The 23,486-nt window shown below is 34.6% G+C and overlaps 1 protein-coding gene across 6 annotated transcripts in view; it reads right to left on the bottom strand.

Annotated features, from left to right (window-relative positions):
* The window catches only part of LOC127857890 (cytochrome P450 3A9-like), a 28,806-nt gene extending 7,306 nt beyond the window's left edge, over positions 1-21,500 (bottom strand). Inside the window, exons 1-12 of one of the 6 annotated variants that reach the window (XM_052394614.1) lie at positions 15,828-16,224; positions 15,599-15,734; positions 15,153-15,361; positions 14,013-14,806; positions 8,397-8,493; positions 7,560-7,612; positions 5,576-5,672; positions 4,485-4,601; positions 3,803-3,894; positions 2,116-2,267; positions 851-978; positions 163-244 (exon numbers count right to left, since the gene is read on the bottom strand). In XM_052394614.1, the coding sequence (XP_052250574.1) occupies positions 163-244; positions 851-978; positions 2,116-2,267; positions 3,803-3,894; positions 4,485-4,601; positions 5,576-5,672; positions 7,560-7,612; positions 8,397-8,408 (733 nt within the window). In that variant the 5' untranslated portion in view covers positions 8,409-8,493; positions 14,013-14,806; positions 15,153-15,361; positions 15,599-15,734; positions 15,828-16,224. Of the gene's footprint in view, positions 1-162; positions 245-850; positions 979-2,115; positions 2,268-3,802; positions 3,895-4,484; positions 4,602-5,575; positions 5,673-7,559; positions 7,613-7,756; positions 7,942-8,396; positions 8,494-10,138; positions 10,590-14,012; positions 14,807-15,152; positions 15,362-15,598; positions 16,225-21,414 lie in introns of those variants that run through there. The other 5 variants (XM_052394615.1, XM_052394612.1, XM_052394611.1 and 2 more) reach the window with 5 other exon arrangements.
* Positions 21,501-23,486: the final 1,986 nt, after the last annotated feature.

The following is a 23,486-nucleotide window of genomic DNA, read 5'->3' on the forward strand; positions in this document are numbered from 1 at the left end:
GGCATATGCATGCGTATGATATATCAATATTGAGATAATGTGCTTTAAATTAAAATACCGGCGGAAAGTAATTGGAATTTATTAACAATTGATGACTCTAAAGATTAATTATTTCCTTGAAAGTATTTTCAAAAATAATATAATTTATTAAGTGAAACTTACCTTTCCTTTTCCCGCCAGATGTCTCCTCGTTTTCCGCCTGTTTATTTGCATTCACCATCAACTGCAGAAGGTCCTTGTAATTCTAAATCAGTTCAATTGCCAAGCTTTAAAATATCATTTTTTTATTTTAGCACACGTACTTTTTTTCTAAATCATTTTGGGTACTATTTTGCAGAAACCGGGTCAAATAAGGCATTAAAAAAATTCCTTAATATCTTTGTTTTTCACTTTCAATGTGTGCAAATTAATTTTGTGCACACTGGTAAATAAACGTTTGGCCTATTCACTATGGTTTTTATTAGAAGAAGCGTCAAATACTTTAGAACTTGTATAAGAAGTTATAAAGATTCATGCTTAACTATTATGTATCAATACTTACTTTATTCATATTGAATAACAATCCAAGCAATAGTGGCCAAGATCGATTTTGATTTGACAAAATACTATACGTCAATATGATAACAATAACAAAATTACGTTAACGTTAATCACAAGTACCGGTTATTAAATTTAAAGTAAAAAACAAGCAAAATCGTTAACAGAAAATTTTCATTTTAGAAGGCGTACAATGATATTTTTTATTTGTTAATTAATTATAATATAAAACTTTTTTTCCTTCCTCCAAATAAAACATTGTACACTGAAATAATCATATTTGTATTTTTACTGAAGCAAACAAAACTCTTACCGCATCAGATTTTTTTCTGTCTTCAAACAAGGATATACTCGCGTTCTTGAAGAAGTCGATAGCATGTTTGGCGACCAAGTTTGACTCAAACAACTTTGGAAACGCATTTGCTAATTCTGGGAACAGTACTGAAATAATTGGAGAACAAAACGTAACAGAAAACCCCCATAAAATTCACAACTTTGGCGCAAGCCAGTAAGGATACCATTAAAGGATCCATTAAATCCACATAAATACTCAAAATCAACGAATATTTCGTAAAATATTTCGTAAAATTAAGTTAACCCATAGAAAACCAATGTTTCGTATAGCAATATCCAAAATATCAACGCTAAATGTGGAAGGGTAACATAGATTTAACGAGATACTCGTTTTAATTCTTTGTGTACCAATATATTAAATGTGAATTTCCGCAACGATCTATAGGACCATTAACGAGCAAACGAGAGATTTGCTTCGGACAAAGTCGGATGCACGAAGTAGTTCTCATGTGCTGTCCGAATCCAATCTCGCTCGTAAATGTTCGGATATCGTGGCGGGAAATTCACATGAAATATATTGTCATAGACAAAAATAAAAACGAGCATTGTGTATCTCGTTAAATCTATTTTACCAGACCACATCTAGCGATGACATTTTGGTTATTGCTATAAGGAACACTGATTTTTTATGAGTAACTTATATTTTACGAAATATTTTACGAACTATTCGTTGATTTGAAGTATTTATGTGTCTCTAACAACGGGCTTGGAAGCTCGAATATTCGTATGAAAAATATGCTGAGAATCACAACCAACATATACGTAGTAAAAAAGGAAGACTCGGGAAAACAAAGGATTAATTGGCAGTGCAACCTAAATTTGCCGTCGGAACAACATCTGTGTCTAAGATATACTCTAAAATATGCTCTTGGCGCTTGATTCGTTTTGTTTTGCAAACTCTGGACACTTATGTCATTGTTTTTTAATTATATGAGTCGTGTTCTGAGAAAGTTCGGCATAATGCATGTGCGTAAAGTGTCGTCCCAGATTAGCATGTGCAGTCCGCACAGGCCAATCAGGGACGTCACTTTCCGCTTTTATGGTATTTTTCGTTTGAAGGAAGTCCCTACTTACCGAAAATCTTGTTTAGGCGGAAAGTGTCGTCCCTGATTAGCCTGTGCGGACTGCACATGCTAATCTGGGACGACATTTTACGCACATGCATTATGCCCAGTTTTCTCAGAACGCGACACATAAAATATGTGTTATATTGTTTATATTTACTCTGAATAATGAATAGCGGATTTCCACTGGGGTTGATGTCAAGAAATTCCTTTGAATGTTTGATGAAGGGGTTTTCAAGGTCCGTCTGGGCGCTGACCTCCAGGCCGAACGAAGTAGCGCAGATCACGTCCATGGTGTAACATCGCACCATACTGTGAAATATGTGATGTATGATTCACAAATACTCGATATCTACCTGGGGCGTGGTAACCTTGACCCTAACCCTAACCTATTGTGTGTAAACACACAATGGCTAGTGTGGGGGCAGGTTCGCTATAGTTTGAGGGTATTTAACACTGACATCGACCTGAAAGTATAGTTTATTATGAAATGCACCAGCTCGGGATTTGAATATGTGGTGGTGGTGGTGCTTGGGGTATCGCACCATACTGTACAAAATACGGAGGACTGTCATTTTGTTATAAGTAACCAAAAGTAGAGTATAATCAGCGATTTTGCTTCGGTATACCACTGATGTTTGGATTATTATTTAAAAGAAACCACCAATCATCCCGGTAACGAATACGGATGTGTACTATGGTCGTTATTTTAACATCAAAAGTTTTGCTAAGAGACACATTCATTTTCAAAAAACGTTAACAAGTATAATTCAAAACAAAATGTGTTTGTGAAACACTATGTCCCCCCCATATATTTGACCGTTGACCTTAACCTTGACATTTCACCACTCAAAATGTGCAGCTCCATGAGAAACACATGCATGCCAAATATCAAGTTGCTTTCTTCAATATTTCAAAAAATATTGCCAATGTTAAGTTTGATGTAAACGAACCAACAAACCTTCAGACAAGGCAAAAACAATATGTCCCCCAGTATAGACTGGGGGGACATAAAAACAACCCTAGGGCATACTTTACGTTATCTATATATTAAGACCACTTCCGTAGCTGAATGTTCATGCAATAACTTCGGTGCATATTAGTTAATACGTGTGAAGCTCATGGGATGCTTGATGCCTTGACAAATAAAGCTTTATAACTATGCTATTTAAAACATATACACAATGTGCGTTAAGTGTCGTCCAAGCCTGATTTAGTCCGCACAGGCTAATCAGGGACGACACTTTCCGCCTAACTTGGATTTTTGCTAAGAAGAGAATTGATTTTAACGAAAATATCATATAAACGGAAAATGTCGTCCCTGATAAGACTGCGCGAACTGCACAGGCTAATCTGAAACTGTTCTTTACGCATATGCAATACACCCCCTTTTCACATAGCGCGACCAAATTATATATATGTGCATACACGAAGAACTAAAATGAATAAAGTTACTTATGTTAAGATTTGTTAAAGGTAAAAAACTAATTCATAAATTGCGAAATAAAGCACTTTGTTAATATTAATATTGACTTATTATTAGAGAACGTGTATTTCAAGGAGGTAATTAATAATAATACATTTTCTGTAATCTTTTAATATTTTATACGATAATCTAATTGTGAGATCGCCGTGGTGTAGTGGGTATGATATCCGCCTTTCGACTATGAGGTCACGGGTTCAATCTCCACCATGGGAGAGTTCTTTAGATCTCCCTTAAAGACACAAAGTACTGATTCTACCCATGAATCAGAGTTTAGATCTTGCGGCTTTCGATGCAATCGAGCTAAAATTAATAGGTATTAAATTATCTAAATCAAAACTGATAGACAGGGAATGCTGATTACGGGTCAATGTCAAAGCCTTGAGGATGTTCTTCGATGTTCTTCTCCAGTAGACCGTGAAATATGTCTAAACATCTGTGTAGATATGGCGTCATCTGAAATACACAGGTTTGTACATATTTGAGCCTTGCACTCGGAAAACGGGGCTTAATGCATGTGCGTAAAGTGTCCTCATTCCGCACAGGTTTATGAGGGACGACACTTTCCGCCAAACTGATTTTTAGCTAAGAAAAGTCTGCCTTTTAACAAATAATGTCATTAAAGCGGAAATTGTTGTCTCTGATAAACCTTTGCAGATTGCACAGACCAATCGGGGACGACACTATAAGCACATGTATTAAGCACAGTTTTCCTCATAACAAGGCTTTTTTTTTATAAAGCAACAATTTTGGCCACATTAATTGATTTGAAAGTCTTCCTTTGAACGCAATCTTATTTCAACTGCATGTATTTAATTTTCTTTGATAACGTTTTAAACAAAGAAATGGCAATTAAAATAAGACCTCTAAGAAATCTAACCGCTGCTGGTATTGCAGTCTGTAGAATGAACTAGCCGATATCTCTATCAACAGTATTCTAATTGAACAAAACTGTCACTAGGCTTGTGCTTTTCTTGGCCATCTTTTTATGACAAAATTTGCGAAAATTCGATTTACCGACCTATATGGGCTGCTTCTTTACTTACGTTTCTCATTTTTCCCGATGTGAAGCTTGGACTTAGGGTGTGTCGAATATTTCTCCAGGCGTCTCCACTTGCAAAAGACATAGCAGAGCGCCAAAACTTGGACAGCATTATGAATTGCTACAAAATACGGTTAAAAAGCATGAACCAGGGTATTCACTTTGCAGTCGAACATAGAAATTTATCTTACTACTTTTTCTGTATATCGGGGGTAATCTGTGCAAAGAATTGAAGGAAAAAGGCTGAACTTTGCAACGAGATGAACATTGTAACCAGCCGTGTAAATGGTTGACAAATACTCGTGTCTACCAGGGGCGTCCCTGGACCAATTTTAAGTATACGCACCATGGCTTAGGGTGGGGGGGGGGGGCTGTTTTCTGCATTAAGACGGGTAAGACGGTTTGTGTAGTGTTTATAGCGTTTTAATTGTATAAATCCGCCGTATCTTACAAAGATGTATGTTATCACTGTCATATAAACACATTGCTATTAACGCATACGAACGATAGCATATAAAGTCGAGAAAGCGTTTTTGGTATTCAAACATCAGTGAGCTAGTAATTCTATAAAAGTATCGTCATGTTGGTGACCTTCACATTTGTCATGTTGGTGACCTTCACATTTGTCATGTTGGTGACCTTCACATTTGTCATGTTGGTGACCTTCACATTTGTCATGTTGGTGACCTTCACATTTGTCATGTTGGTGACCTTCACATTTTTTTTCAGTTTCCTATACACACAGCTTTTGATCGAGTAAACGCATTTATCGAATTGCTTAACCCATTTATGCCCAGTGGACTCTCCTATCCTTCTAAATTGGATCAATTTATTTCCAAAATTAGGGGTGTCAAGTATATTTATTTCTATATTTATAATATTTCATAAAGAAATTCATTTAAGCAAACAGCGCAGACCCAGATGAGACGCCGTATTATGCGGCGTCTCATCTGGGTCTACGCTGTTTGCAATGTCCTTTTTTCAGGACGCTAGGCATGAATGGGTTAATAAATCAAACAACCTCTTTTCAGTCCTTGAATGTTATGCAAATTTGCTGTTAATATTTTCTTTAAGCATTTAAAGTGACACACTTACTGGTCTGTCGGTGAAGTGTTCAAAATCTTTAACCATGATGTGCTTAATGATGTCTGGGTCGCTGATTACCATGGTCGGCTTGTTCCCTGTATAGAGCCTACAAAACACAAAAAATGTCAAGAAGTTTGGTGAACAGTTGACCCAACGATTCGATACGTGGTTGGCATTGGCTATCGACAAGTATGTTCAATACGTTTTATTGTCTAAATACAGGTAGTGATTTTTATTAAAGTAAAAATTGCCTTTATTTATGGCAAGTACCCAGTTACCTAACTTGCTGTGACACATATTGGTTAAATCAACGGATCAAGTTTTAAAGGGACTATTTTACAGATGTTGGCATGTATTGTAGTTTGTTATTAAATGTTTTATATTGATGAATGTAAACATTGGATCTTAAAAGCTCCTGTAAGAAAAAGAAAGAAAAAAACCCTCAACTGGGCTCTAATCAATGACCCCTCGAGTAAAAGTCTTACGCTAAGACCACTCGGTCATCCGTGCTCATGCAATAGTGATGTATTTTATACTTTATATCAGCAATCCACGTTGTGTCACAGCATATAACGACAACAACAGAACTCTCCAAATTACTCAATCGTTTCGCGTTGCAACGCTTTAAAATTTTCAGGTTTTGAAATCATCAAGAATTGCGTATAATGGATATTTTAGAGAATTGTTAATGTTCACTATCACTGTATCCTCACAAATATCATAACTATAACGAAAACAATTTACAAATCTGAACCGTTTTTTTTAATTTTGACAATATTCCAAAACGTGAACGTCCCTTTTAACAAGTTTTATCGAACTCCTAACCTCTCATTTGACACAGAATTATTAAAAAAACATAATACGTGTGTTAATTTTTTTCGTGTACACCCATAGCATCACAATTTCACATCAGACTGCATTAAAATATAATACATTCCATTTTAATTCTTATTAAAACAGTGTGTTACATGTATTGGTTTGTGTCTTTACCTTGGTACATGTCCTAGTGATTTGTATATACATATTTAATAGTTTTAAATGTGTTATATATTTTAAGTATATGTTATAGATTAAAGATAAAATGCTTCACACTGAGCAATGTAATATTTCTTGTATTATGCTAACATATATAATTACTTTACATTTAATAATTTCTAAACGACGCAAGGCAGTTGTTAGCACATTAGAAACCAGTGTTCCTGATAGCAATGATCAAAATTTCAACGCTCTATGTGGTTTGGTAACATAGATTTAACGCGATACAAAATTCTCGTTTTTATGTGTGTGTGACAATAATATCTTCCATGTGAATTTCCGGCGACAATATCCGAACATTTACGAGCGAACGCGAGAATGGATTCGGGCAGCGTCGGAAGCACGACGTAGCTCTCATGTATCCAGTATGAGTCGGTGCGCAACATCACTCTTTGAAATGCAAATACATTTACTTTAGATGAATACTTCATTCATTCGTCTTGATTGAATCGCGATCCGCATCTGGCTTGATAAATTGGTAATATTTATAAGTTAATTTATACGGACGCGATAGAGAGAAGTAAACACGATTGAGGTGAAAACATATCATTGGGCTGCTGACATTTTTTGCTATGTAGCTAAATATTTAGCATTATGTCTTATTCATTCTGATTGAAATCCGTATTACCTGTTGAATTCAAGTAACACATTTACATTTACACTGCATCGAGATTCCCAATGCAAATGCAGACAAATGATAGGTTCAAATGCATAGATAACACAAATCAACATACCCAAATGAGAAATATTTAAATATAAAACTATGTATCAAATAATATGATTATAAACTTCGTTGTTTTACCACGCAGAGATATAATTAAACGATTTTCTTTCAAATTATTTAAACGCGTTCAGTACATCAAATGTATTTCATAATCAAAATTTGAAATGAAAGTTAACATGCAAATAATAGTGTCACATTATTAATTCATTTAATAGTATTATTTAAATATCTTACCCAAATACTTTTCCGTGTTTTTTGTACAAGTCCATACTAATGTAACTGAAACCCTGAAAATAAAGCAACAACAGATTTCCAAAATGATCATATAACTTGCTCCTTGTTTTTGTTATTGCAAATCAGAAAACTTAATGTAAATTTGTGCAGAGGTATTATCATAATTTAACAGCTTTAACTTTTGCTTTTGGACAAACCATATAATACCACAGCAAGTGTCATTGGAAGATCAGTGTGTCTTATTAAACAAAAATATTAAAGCGCCTTTCTTCCTCCCCTATGCTCTATGCACTCGGTTAAAAATAATAAATAAATCATTATATTGCCTCTTTTAAGTTAAACTGTTAAAACCACTTGCAAAAACGAAAAGTACAATATTAATGCACTTTCTTGACCAACATCAATGTTAGCTTTGCTATCAAGGAACATTTATTTGGGAATGCAAAGTATCACTTTCTTTACTATACAAACATGTACACGGACAATATGAGTACTAATGCAATCATGTGAGCCCCTCTGATGGTGTGGTAGGATATTAAATACGCGGATTGCACACATACGGTACATATAAGCCTCGCTCTCTGGAAACGGGGTTTAATGCATGTGCGAAAAGTGTCGTCCCCGTTTAGCCTGTGCAGTACAGGCTAATCAGGGACGAAATTCGCCTTAACTTACTTTTCGTCAAGAATAGTCTTCCTTTAAATAGAAAAAGACAATACAAGCAAAAAGTGTTGTCTTTTATTAGCATGTGCGGACTGCACAAGCTAATCTGGGACGATACTTTACTCATTTGCATTAAAACCCCCTTTTCGCAAAGCAAGCCTCATATGAATTTACCTCCTTTAACATGTCCACGAAGTCTCCCAGTAGAAACACGGTTTTCTTCGTCGGTATCCCCAATCTGCGAAACAGGCTTTGTTTGTACCACGTATACCTGATTTATCAAAATGTATATATCTGTAAGCAAACATCGAAATATATATATGCTAGTTTTAATACATGTGTATCGTCAAAGGATACCTATGCCTTGCTGTATATGTAATCAAAATAGCACGAGTATTTTTCATCCTAAACATAAGTTATATAGCTTTGTGTTCGTTTTTGCATTTATAACCTCTAAATCCAAGACCTGTGAAGTGCAGTAATAGCGCGTTAGTGTTTGGCCTCAGTGGTTCCGGACTCATGGAAGGCTAATTTTGTATTACATCGTTTAACTTGCTATTGTAATTGCGTACAGATTTTTCAAGATATCAAATATGTGAAAATCTGTGAACAAGTCCCTTCAAATCTAATATCGTGTAAGATCATCATCAAGTTTAATTCAATATCGCACAAGCTGCCAGCTTAACGGATAGTAGATCAGTCTTAAATTCAGGGAAAGTAGCAGATGATTTCGGTTATACATAGCAGACGAATTCCAGGGAAAATAGCAGATGATTTCGGTTATACATAGCAGACGAATTCCAAGGAAAATAGCAGATGATTTCTATTAGAAATAGCAGACGGACTCCATTATATGTTCAAATGTTATCCTTTCCAAAGACTGCGTGAACTATTGATTATATCTAATTATTTACAAAACACGAATGTCATTAAATATCATGATTTAATGGAAGAAAAAGACATAAATTATTGTCAAATTGGGCAAATATATCGATTATGTTTTTATGTATTTCAAACAACCACCCGGGGGATACTTTTACAATTTCAACTTGTTTGAAAGAGGCATTTTCACAGATTTTGGCACGTTTTGAAGTTTGTCATTCCTTGCTTTATATTGATAAATGTAAACATTGGATCTAAAATGCGCCAGTAAAAAATCAAGAATAATGTTTAAAAAAAAAAGAAAAAAAAGAAACCCTCAACAGGGCTCGAACCACTGACCCCTGGAGTCCTGGAGTAAAAAAGTCAATCACTGAGACCACTCGGCCATCCTTCCTGTTACAGTGAAAGATTTATTTTATACTTTAAATAAGCAATCCTCGTAGTTTCACGAAATATAAAGACAACAACAGAACTCTCCAAATTATTAATTCGTTTCGCGTTGCAACGCTTTATTAGTTGCAGGTTCGTCAAAAGAAGCATATAATGGCTATTTAGAGCATGGTTAATGTCCAACGTTACTGTTTCCTTACAATAACATAACTAACACGAACATTTGAGAATCTGAAACATTTTTTTTTAATTTTTTTTATTTACCCAAACGTGAAAAGGCCCCTTTAAAAGAATGGTCTTTTCTTCTAAAACGAAATAAGTTTTTTTTCTTATTTTCTACATTTTACATTCACCCTCTTAACAAAACCACTAGCCTGGTTTTTGTGTTTGTTTTATTAGGATTACTTTTAAACTTGATACAATGACCTCCACACAAACTAGCAAAGGAAATGAGGAAGTAAACTGATATCACCTGTCGACGAAAACAGGTTAACAGCTAATACAATTTACATATTGTAACGAATATACCAGTGTTAAGCTTTCATACAGACTGTAACAATCAAGCATTTGAAGTCAGTTGTTGATGACGCATATTATTTTATGCTTTTGCATATTCTTGTATTTGCATTTAGTTTAATACTTACACACATATTGCTAACACTGAAGCCAATATTCCGACCAACCAGTTGGGCAGGCTAATTATTCCTATTATTTCCATCGCTATTCAGATCCTGGTAAACAACGCGTAACGCAATATTTTCTAGCCCAATGCTTGTTTAAGCATCAAAATCGCGAATGCAAATGTATATTCTCAAGCGTAATGGAGTATAAATCTTGTATAATTTATCGCGAATAGTTGAGAATCATCCAGCGAGTTTATTTTTACTGCTTTAAGCCTCTGTTACAGCCCAATAATGTGTTTTAATGAAAAACTAGTCGCTGTGTTGAATACAACCCTCGCGCTATCGACTCGATCGCTGGCGTACAATCTGCAAGTATAGCCGTCCCTATAGTAACATCTTAATGTATTTATATCGATAAACGTGGTTGGATCATTAAAAAGGTCAACATTCAGTAGACTAATGGTATTATATTAATGGTGATCATGAATGAATACACATAAATGTCAAAATTGAGTACACGCACGTCAATCTATTTGTTAACCTGAATGGATCATTGAAAAGGTCATCATTGAGTACACGCACGTCAATCTATTTGTGAACGTGAATGGATCACTGAAAAGGTCAACATTCAGCACATGTTCGTCATTTTATTTGTAAACGTGATTGGATCATGAAGTAGGACAACTGTCGGGGCACCTACCAGAGGCGGTCTAAGAGGGGCGAAACAGGCGAACCCCATAATCCAGCTAAAATTGCCCAAAATGGTACCGTTAATCCACGGTAATTAATCGTGTATCATTTGGTACCAAACCGATGGTTGTTATTCAAATAGTTTATTACAACTACATTAACAAATGCAGTGATATTTTCATTTAGGTCGAAGTGCACGTAAATGATTAAACGTATCTTAAATTTTCAATTAAATGCATTCTACATGGGAAATACACCGAATAATGTGAGCGGGACTTGTTCAAAGATTGAAGCAGTTTTGCATTTGTGTCAGTATCTGTCAAAAATTCCTAGGTAAAAAAATCGGAACTGTATAGCTCCATTTTAATAACAAGAATGTTATTTAAGACGTGATAAAAAGGAAAATTGTTTGTCCGGTTTGAGACTCGGATAAGTGTCCATTCAATCTGGATAAGCAGACGATTTATTGCTTAAATCTGCCTATCTTACGGAGGAGTCCGGAGATAGCCGATGTATCACGATTGGTGTCCATTGCATGAAAAGTATGTATTATTATCATTACGGACTGACGGCTTTTGATGCCTCAATCAGCAGCATCGTTATGCACCTTTACGATCGTCTACATAAACCTGAGAACGCTGTTAATTGTGACTTCGCGAACGTGGTCAATTAGTAATAATTATTGACAACATATTATCATTGATTTCTGTTCAGCAGTTCATCTTAGATAGAACAGCGATGGGTGGTGGGTATATCAAGGGCGATTTTAAAAGCATTTTTTAAAATCTTAATTGATAAACGAATACCAAGTCACATGTGACGAAGGTTATATAACGCATCGCGGACCACACTTGAAGTAATATTTCCATTCAATATTTTTGTATTTTAGCTGCCGGTATTGTAAACATTAATTTTCATCTTATGCTGTCAAACATGTGTGTAATATTGGACCAGTCTTCTGGAAAAGTTTATTACAATACCAAAACGAAGTTCTCATTTACATAAATAATGTGCATTTAAATGCCGTGCAGTGAAACGAACAGTGTTGATAGTTGTAATGTGGTTGGTTCAGATTGAATAATAAGAATTAACTATGCACCACCACATGCATGAAAATTAAATATTTGTAAAAACAATACCAACGTGTTAAGTACAGATTTTGTCATGGCAGAGCCTTTGAAAAATATAAAAAATATGTGAATGGGACTAAAGATGTTTGTTAAACTAAAATAAACATGAGTAACAAAATGTCTTCTTTGACCTCATACAAATGCATGTGTTTTCAAATATTGCATATACTACTTGCACCCCACAAAGAAATCAAACGGTAACATTTGTAAAAAAAAACACACGACATGTTTAATATAGTGCTTGAAATAACAAGGCCATTTAAAAATAGTAGGCGTATATGTAAATAAGACATTAAAAATGAGCGAAATTTTATCTCTTCTTTAAGCAAATAAATATTCAAAGAATATTAAAATGCATCACACATAAAATAAAATTATTAAATTAAAAATATAGGTCTATGCAAACCTTTTAATGACATAATCTTTAGAAAAAATTGACATGTATTAATCGAATTAAAGGTGGTTAAATGAAAGGCAAGGACATTTCTTCATATCAAACATGACAAATATTCAGTAATGTATTAAAACACTGCGCATAAACTCTAAAATACACATGGAACGTTAGTGCACCATTTTCACAGTAGAACTTGTTTTGACTCCTTTATTAACAGACATTCTTAATAATTTGCATGACTAAAGCGAGAAATTGCTTGGTTTGTTTGAAAAAGTGAATAAAGTGAATCAAACTTTGCCTCTTGCTTTTTATATTCATCACTGTATTCAGACTATGCAATGTATGGTGTATCGAATACCCAACCCAACATTGTATTTAATAGTAATTAAACACATTATCATAAAAACTTATAAAAAAATCGCAAATTTAATAAATTGTTGCTAATTAGTAATTAACAATCCTTCATATGACACACTTGGTTAATAACCAATATCATCCTTACACGTTAATCGTGTCATTTTCTCGCGTTGAATAAAATGACGAGCGTGCTTATTATTTTGCTTAAACTGTAACGTGAATGGTTATATCATAGTAAGCTGTATTATAACAATATTATCGCCTTTTGTACATGCATGAATAAGGGAGTGGGCATTTTCATTTTAATGTGCATTTTATTTTCTAGTGTCATAATATCACAATGAGCAAGTGTGCTGTTACTCTCATTGGTTCTGGCGATGACTTTGCTTTCATGAGTTTGATACTCGATATGTGGTGGTGTTTATTTACGGCATGTGTTTCATTAAGATATTGAATGACATGTTTCTGCATTTATTGGTGATTGAACTGTTGGGAACATTACTCCTTACTGCATTCATAATTTATGCATGCGTCAGGCATTATTATTCAGACTTTGTATAAATTGATGAAATGCTTCAAAATGCTTCTTATAATTTCAACGCAAAGTGGTTATATGCTGTGATATCAACACTTTCAGACCCACAGCGGACTTGTACCCGCTGTCATACCATTCCCGTTTCAGTATCGGTTTCAATCCGGTATATCGTAAACGTAAGCGCAACTTAAGTCATTTTGCTGTTTACGAATGTGGTAGGTGTCGTATAGATTCGAACACAACATGGATTTCATAAGGTTACTTATTTATTTAAGAAATAGCATGGTAATGAATATTTACGAGCATGTTTTGTATATGTAAGTGTATGGGTTTATAGGGATATAAAAAACAAAACAGGTAACGTAGGGATATTATCCAATCAAAGTATAGCTAGTTCGTGAAACTGGAAAACAGTTGTTATTATACAAACATAAAGTTTCAATTGTAGTATTATCTTTTAATAATATATGTATGGATTGCATAGCTAATTTCAATAACAAACGATCGCTTAAGAAAATTTAGTCTCCGTATAAATATTTTTTTCTAAAAAAAAATTTCTTCGTGCTTTTTTCAAGATAATAATAATAATAATAATATTAGTATTATTTCTCGCCGACTCTGATTCGTGACAGTTGCAGACATATCGGTTATACGTGTAAGTATTATAAATTAACATCAATACAAACCCAACTGGTTGATACGAATATGTATGAACTGATGAATTGCATTTGCAGTTTGCATTATTGAATACAATCATTTCCACTAAATTTTCATTCCAATGTAGCGTACCTATTGTTCACGCGTGCTTGATCGACGGGTTTGACATTTACAGTCAGGAACTTGATGAAACCTGTTCTATGTATTCATGGCATATCTTACTTCACGTTTTTAACTTGTATTATGCATTTTATTGCAGAAAGTCAACCTTTGATTTTGTTTCTTTTCCTGTAGCCTCTTCAATACAAACAACCTCAATTTCAGTTCCGCCAAATAGCATTCTTGCAGTAACCCATCGCTCTAAGCCTCGCCCAGATATTGGCACTTCGAACGAACCAATCTTTTGACACCCGAGATCAGTAACGTATGTAGGGTTTTTTATCGCGCGTCACGTAAATGTCAAAATCCAGCGCTTTCTGATCTATTTTCACTGGTTGGTATGTCTTCTCTTGTTGTGGTTCGCCAACAACCAATGTTTGTCCATTCGCAATAAGTGTGTCAAATCGATGATCTGTAAATAGTCCAGGAGAAATTTCTTCACCCTCAATATCAGTCCCATATGTATACTTTGCTACACGTTCTCTGATGACGGTTGAATCATGACCATAAATAACAGCTCCTTTCAGTACAGCCAGCCCTGCTTCATTAGGAATAACGACCTTAAGATCGTTGAACTTTTTTCGGATGGTTTGTTGAAGCAGTGGGGATTCTGAATAGCAACCGACCATTAATATGGCTTCAACATCAGCGTTCTCAGGTTTATGTAGAAGATCGTCAAGGTGCAGAACGATGCTGCTGATTGAGGCGTCAAAAAACGACCGGAACAGGTTTGCATATAAACGCATCTTGTCTCCAGATAGGTCAATCTGAAAAGTATTTTTGTGATTATCATTTCATTAGCACAACAGTAAGTGGAATTTGTTGTTCATAACGCAAATTTAAATCTTCTTCCAGTTATGATTCAAAGTGGGGTCATTATAGATACATTTGTTGAAACAATGCAAAACACCAGTTAATAACCGATCAAGAGACATTCAATAAATACAGACATATTTGTCTTAAGTCTGAGCAAAAATGTCTAGAACAAATGTTGTCTGTATTCTAGAAAACATAATAAAAATCACAACATACAAGAAAATTGCATAGTACTCAAGTCTTTTGCCAAAAAATCATCAAAAATAAATGATAAATATATACATATATTCATTTTACCTGTTCAGAACACTTGGAGTTCTATATAACCTGTTTTAAAGTCGCTGGTTTCAATTCGAGAACAAACTCTAACATTTTGAACGGTACTTTATATGTAACGAGCTCGTCGGAATCAGCATCTATTGTTCTCTTTTTCACCTCAAAGTTTCTCAGCAGTTCCCAGTAATCATCCATGGCTTCTTTTTTTAAATACTCAATAACGTCTCCACCTTGATAACAAGTATATCATTGTTTGAACACATGCAAAACGATAAATACGTGTAGCACTCATTACGAATGTTTAAATGTTTAGAGGTTTAATTAAATGTCACTGACAACTATGAGATTTATTCTTGAGTATCAATATTAACTATGAAAGTCTGTCAATAATGTTGATCATATTTCAGACGAAAAAGTTATATGCCTGTTTCAACTAGTTACATGACATAATATACAGCATGACTTACCCGCTATTTCGTCGAGAAATTTAATGAAGGCCTCATCGACCTTTGTTCCTCCCCAGGCGCCACCGCTTGCTTTTGTAGACTTCTTTCAGCCTTCCACTATGACATACCTTATGTACTGTGATGTCAACTGTGCTTCCTGTAACATTAATTAAACATACATGGTCAACACAAAATTACAACATACGCAACTTATTTAGCACCAATAATGCATTATTAGAAAACAGACTACTTCCTGCATCGAGTACAAGGTACGTCTTTCCCTCTCTTAATGCCGAGAGCGTACTGGCCGACAGTGATTGTTTTTCTACTGGAAGGTGTCTGCAATACAATGACGCGGCTTCTGGTTCGAGAGCAATACTCAGGTAATCACCATCGATGCCAGCCTAATATACCAAATGCACATTAACTTTTTAGTGGACTTCTAACAAACTGTAAGCATTGCCCACTTGTATTTTAAAATGGATACGAAAAGTCAGCTTTACGAAAATTACTCGCAAAATTTACACTGTTATCGTGTAATTAGATATGCAACTGTAGAGCCAATTAAGACATACTGTAAAGTGTACGTTTTGTTTGCAGGATCAAATTGTTGTTTGTAATCTAACTATGCCCCAAAATATATAACAACGTTTTACGCATGCGTCGACGTTAATACGTATGACTTGTTAATTTCTTTACGGCCGCCATCCCCTACCAGTTCGATGTGTATTAATAATAACAAATAAGCGTAAATTAGCGAGAGGGTCGAGGCGACAGCCCCAAAAGTAAGTCATTCCGCTAATTGACAGTTAAATTTGCTTGGGGTTTACTGCAAACAGATTTTACTTTTGTCGGTTCGAACGTGAAACTTTGCTTCTGATGAACTCGAGGTAGGTTAGCTTAAATATTCCTTCCTTATTTTAATCAGTTATCTATACAGTTGTTTTTGTATTTGTTATGCTGTTGTGTTTATTTTCCTTGTATTCACTTAGACGTGAAAATGTTCATATTGGGCTCAATGCAATACGTTCACCGACTTTCGTAGAAGGCTGTTCAATTTCAAAATTACAATTCTAGTTAATATTGTGTGAATGATTCACAACATATCTATTCAACTCTTCATGTAAATCATGGTTTGTTGTAATTTTTGAATTGATTCACCAAATTTTTAATCAACTAGCTTGCGTTTGGCTCTCTTTACCTACGCGCGCTTAGTCTTTAGTAAGATGGACTATATAATATAAAATCAAAGCGCTGAAGGTACTGCAAAATCAATAAAACATTACCTTACGGCAACCGCTAAGGTATTGCAAAAAATGTGCATAGTAAAATACACACCTTCTCAGCTGCAAGCCTCAGGAAATGTTTGGCCTGGTCATTCCATATCGCAGGAACAGTGAGGACCCAGTGAAAATCACTTTCTTTTATCGTTCCATCCATGGATGTCGTTTAAGCACATACATTAATATTTCTTAGTAAATAGACAAATACAAATTCATAAACATACAAACTCATAAACATGCGTACCGGATTGACAATGAGAATACTAGCAAAGCTGGCAATAATTTTCCGCTAGCATCTTCGACTTGCGCATCTGTCGTCATCACCTGCAAGTGATTGTTTAAGACAGTGTGAGTTATTATAAAATAAAGTTGATTTTGTTATGCAATACTTTTAAGACTAAGATTAATCTTTGATATAAAGGTGTATATGTACATTAAAACAGTAGTGTCTGTTTTGTTGGGACAGAAAGTTACAATGATGTAACTTTGTTGTCTGCTCGATGGATGTACATGATCCAAAAATGTATAATACGTACAATATTACCTTATCCCATAACATCATTTTAAATCTGTGAAAGTAGTAATAATCCTTCTGCAGTCCTTTTGTGCAAAGCTCACTATAGTACGTTTCTGCTTCATAGCCAAATTTCCCAAGTGTTTGTCCATCAGGATTGATAAGAATACATGTTGGACCTGAAGTGTATAACAATTGATTGACACTAATTATTCTGTAATTTGTCATCAACACTTATAAAATACACTAAAATATATGTAAACGAAAATTTAAGTGTTCATTTCGTTTTTAACATATTATTTTCATATCTAGCACTAGCTTATATTTCAATATAAGTAGCGTAATAAAAGAAACTGGATGGATATTCAACGGAACGCATTAAATCATTGTTTTATTTATAGATTTAATTTATTGAATAATGTATATATAGAGACATTCATGTGTTTACCTTTATTAGACAAGAGACTGGATTCTCTCCAAATTTTTGTAGAAACCTTGGTAGGATCACTTTCAAACTCGTGTTTAAAAGAGAATGCCCAACCAGAATAAGTTGTCCCAAAATCAATTGCCGCTACTATTAATGCTTTTCCAGCAGCCTTTAAAATATAAAGTATTAACCAGACGTTGATTGTCATGCCAATCTGAATGTATGAGTTCGTCGAACCTTCAGTATTAAAATAGTTCTTCTGCGATACATTTATAAATAAAGCTTTCATTATAAAACATTTTAAGCTTCCATATTTTTCATGACCTAAATAACACCAATAAAAGGATTCGACGGCACGTTTAGATTCAATATTAATTTTAGAATGTAATCTTAGTTTTACAGTAACGGTTGAATGAATTATAAGTTTTCAAGTAAGAGTATAATACAAAGCCGACATTTTGAATTATTTTTTTGGGTAGTTGTCTTAAACGTCTAAATATGCTAAAATAAAAGAAGCTGAATGGCTTAACATCGAAAGTTTTGAATTTCCCCGTTAGAAGTTCCGAACTTCAAACCTAAACATAGCACAGCATATACTGAAATATTATTCTACATACTAGTCAGGAATATATGCATGCACGGATGGCAGGAATATTAGTACCAATTCAATATTGAAATTATTTATAATTGCGTAATTATGTTTAGTTTACTAAGGGCAAGTAAAGCACGAACGTATCATAAATGAAAACTACCAGTTGACAAATAAAAACAAAGATAGTCTAACTTATTTTTCTGACCAATTGTATAAACCCGAAACAAAAGATGACTCAGTGGAAGATTTTACAATCACCTGAAAAGCTCTACCTCAGTGGTATAATACTCGAGACCCCTGATTGCGGGTTACTTTTGACGTTGACTACAGGGGCATAATAAGTACAAATGTAGTGGAGAACCACTATACGATGTTACTTACCAATAGTTACCCCTCCAGGTCTTGTCATTATATAGAAGATTCTTAAATATTATTTTGTTATTAAAGTCTATACAAATCATGTTATTCATGGGGTAAGACCTTGTGTGACACCATAGGCATGATTTGCCCAAACATTGTTTAGGACCACTATCTGTTGTTAGATACAAAATATCAAAGCTCATGACCTTTATGTTTCTAATACAATAAATTAAACTGTTTTGTTACATGGTAATATTACAAATGTTAGTCCTGGGGCGTGCACAGTTTGCAAACCAGGGGCGTGATTTGAATAGTTATGTTGAGGTCTTCTGGATAATACTGCATTCAAAATATGAAATTCATGGACAAGTTGATTTTTTAAAGGTATTGCCAACATAATTCTATGTAAAACTTATGCCCCATGGTCAACACCATTGTTTTCTCCCAGTGGCATAATTTGAACATACTTCGAAGTCAAGAGGACATATGGAGGACAACACCACGTGCAAAATTGAAAGGCTTGATGAAATTTTGTAAAGGCTTTCCCGGTAAACATCAATTTAAAACTGGTGACCCCGGAGCGGGGTCAGTAATGCTACATACCAAATATGAAAGCCTTCGGCTTTGCGGTTTAAAAACATGCTTTTTAAGGTATTTCTTATATAAGTCTATGTAAAACTGGTGGCATTTGGGGTGGAGCAAGTTTCGACCAAAGGAAATTAGTTGAAATACATTGGTAGAGAACAACCAGACAATTTTTCATACCAAGTAAAACGCATTGGGCTTGCGGCTTCAGAAAACAGGACTTTAAGGTTTTCCCTACATAATTCTATTAACACCCGGTGACCTCCGGTAATCGGCCACGTTTGACCCCAGTGGCAAATTTGCAACAACGTTGTAGAGGACCTATATATGATGCTACATACCAAAGTTTAAAGCCTTGGGCTATCTAAGTCTATGTAAGACCGGTGTTCCCTGGGTTGAAGCCAATTTACACAGATAGTATAATTATAACACACTGTGTCGAAGACCACACAGCGATGTTACATTCATCATATTAAACATCCTGGTTTAAGTTTTCATTAACAAACTAACCACTTTTGCCATTTGACCAAATAAATCAACGGACCCGCACGATTTGAACAATTGTAGTGAGTACCTCCCATTAAACATTCCTGGGCAATTTCATAAAATACTGCACAATGGTTCGGGAGGAGATGTCGTTTGAAGAAAACGTTCATGAACGAACACCCCACGTCAAGTCACGGATGGACGACGGACGTCAAGATAACACAATAGCGCACTATGAGCACATCGTTCTCGGTTCGCTAAGTTAATATTGACTGATATTTAAGTATTTATTTATTTATTAAAAAATAATAATGATTTGCTTGCACTAAACTGAGGTAATTTGTACGATCCATTAAATAATATTTATTCTACAAACCTTATGTTGTGCAAGTAGTACAGAAAATTCCATGCAATTTCTAGTAAAATGATTCATTCAGTACGCAACGAAATCAACCACATTAGTTGTAGAATTGTTAAATTCAAGTTTGCAAAAACGTTCATATTTTGTTAATTTGGCACATAATTTGCATTTATTAGCATAATATTTTCCCTGTATTTAATAATACATATGATGAAACCGACGTCACTTTAATTAGTTTATTGTGTCGCCCAATATAAAGGGACACACACACAATGTATCGATTCCGAGAGTTGAGTGTAAAACTGTTTTATTCGCCTTGCCGTTTATTGGCGATAAAATAGTCTCACGCTGAACACCTATACTATGCTGTACTACACTTGGACTGGAAAATAACTATGTATTGTGCACTATTGTGCAGGCTGATGTATACCTGGGAGGAATGTTGTTCTGTTTTGTTCTGTTCTACTATTCGGTGTACACATGCATCCAAAGCGTGAAAATGGACAAACTTAATTTTCTTATGATAAAAATGTATATAGTGTTTTGATTCGTACTGTAAAGTAACACTAACGATGGTAGACATCATGCCGTAATACGTACATATCCTTTGATTGTTTTCTCTAGCACGAATCAAATATCACACAAGCATTTAAGATTAATTGATATAAACTGAACACATTAACGAGTTTATAGCAAACAAAATGACAGATAGCTCAATATTTAACAGTAACGTTTTAAAATTAATGCATCAAATTTATAATCGCAATGCTATTACATAGCTCACTACAGTACACATAGCCATCACAACTGGTACTGACCCGAAGGCAAATGACTTCCTGAACTTTGAAGTGGAAATATATTTACGTCGCATATTCAAGCCCTTGTGTATTATTGGACAGGTAAACGTTATATGTGTGGATAATAATTTCAAACACGATATCCATTATGACAAACTAATTTATGGCACTGTCAGCATGATCAATCATGATTGTTACAATGTCAATTAAATTGTATTCCGTACGAATATTAATGAAGTAAATTGAATTATCTGAGAAGTAATAGCACACCTACGCCTAACAAATGACGTATCGATAGCTTATACTTAAATCATATCTGAAATCAAAATACACATACAATTCACTTCATAACAAAACATAATTATTTACCGCGTGTAATCGGCCAGCAGTTACACAATTAACACTATAAACGAACAAAATATAATATTATACCATTTTCCACAATCGACCTGTGTGCCTTCGTCTTTAAAGCAAAGTCGCATCAAATGCGGAATTACATGATATGCATTTTAACTGTTTTCAGAGAATATACTTACTTTCTGTTTCGTTTTCTAAAAACGATAAGATTGGGTTATGACGTTTGTTCTACTTATTTATACTTTACACATAAATCAATAATGTACGCCCCAATTGAACAGGAAAGCAGTATGCAGAGTTGTGAAAAAGTGACAGTTTTATCTTTTGTTAATTTTAGGAAATGTTTAATTAAATCTCAAGTAATACCGTATTATGTCAATTCCAATGTCTTCTGAAGTGTGAATTTTTTATAATGCTCAGAATGTATGATTAATGTAATATAAATCGTTTGCATATACCAGGCATTGTGTTGAAAACATAAGTATCAGAAAACGAAATACTTCTTTTGTTTACATATATCTGTCACGCAGACCTACATTTGGATGTGTTGTTAACTTATTAAGTTAAAATTAATGGACAAGGGACAACATTGTCACAAAACCAGGTTTTCAATTTGAAAAAAAAGTCTGGTAAAGGGAGACAATTCAAAATGTGCATTGTTACTGATTGTTCCTAGTTACTCCCCCTTGTGTCAAATTCAATCTATTTTTAGTCGTGGCGACCTTGATTTCGACCGAATAATAAAATCCCGACAATATGCGCCAGGGCACTTGGTGACAATTATTTTGTGAAAGTTTCATTGAAATCCGTTGAGAAATGAAGGAGGAGTTGCATTCGGAAGAATTGTTCCGCCCGCCCGCCCGCCCGCCGACATTCACCGATCTAAAACCAGTTTTTCCTTCGGAAAACCTGGTTAAAAGTATCCGGACATATACCGTACAATATGTTCAATCTTTAATACGTTATCAAAACACACTGTATATAAAGAAAGCGTTGTCACAACCGGATTTTTTTTTTCATTTCAACTTTTATCTAGGCTTATTAAATCAACTAAGACGTTAAGTTTCATAACATTGTAAGCTATAATAGTAATGCATTTTACATTCACTGTTTACGTATTTTTATGCCCAGGTAGGGGCAAATAGCAGTCGCACTGTCCGTCCGTCTTTCCGTCCGTCCGGCATTCCGTTTCCGCAGTTTTGTTTTCTTTAACGCTTTCAGATTTTTAACAGATTGTTTGTGTGTGACTCTACCTGCATGACTTACAGATCAAGTTCGAGTTCCCTACCGTTGTATTTGTTTTTTTGCGAAGTAACGAACCTTAAACTTAGGCATTTTCTCTAGAACAACAGTTTTCCTGTTTTTTTGCCATAACACTTGCACATATTGACCTGATTTCCGATGTGAAAGTGACTACAAGCCTTACAGTTTAAGTTCGAGTTTCGTTCTGGTACATCGAATTTTGACGAAGTTGCGGGCCTACGGGCCTAGGACTCAATATTTTCTCAAAAATAACACTTTTCCGGATTTTTTTTCCGAAACGCCTTAAGATTCCTGATTTTTGTGTGTTTGAGTCTATCTACATGACTTCCAGATCAAGACTGAGTTTTGTTCTGGTCCATTGATAATTGACGAAGTTACGATTCTTGCAATGTTCTCTTAAATAACAATGTAACGGGCTTTTTAATTGGGATATAGCTTTTGTGTGGCTTCATAGTACAGTAGGGGATATTGTGTTTCACAAACACAGCTCTTGTTCGTGTAAACTTTTGAATGCTTAGGCTTGCGTGTAATATTACCAAATTTGTAAAACAAAAATGGATAACACTATGTCTGCACTTTTGTGTCCGTGTGTTTCTTTTGTATATCTGATACAGTATTTCATCATAATTAATTCTCCACATAGAGTAAAAGAAGTTTATATATGAGTACTATTCGCAATACTTAGCACACGTTAAGTTAATGGTGACAAGTTAGAACATTTACTGAAATCTTAAATAAAGTGTCTACCACATGTATAAATGTAATATTGTATGTTGTAATTAGATGAAAAAAATATATAGTCAATATGTTTGTCTTTAACGGACGACCATCGTTGCGCGTCCCGGAGTAGTTCTTTGTACTCATAGCATAGTTTGTGTAATCGG

This window comes from Dreissena polymorpha, chromosome 14, assembly GCF_020536995.1.
Source record: "Dreissena polymorpha isolate Duluth1 chromosome 14, UMN_Dpol_1.0, whole genome shotgun sequence".
Classification (NCBI taxonomy): Eukaryota; Metazoa; Mollusca; class Bivalvia; order Myida; family Dreissenidae; genus Dreissena; species Dreissena polymorpha.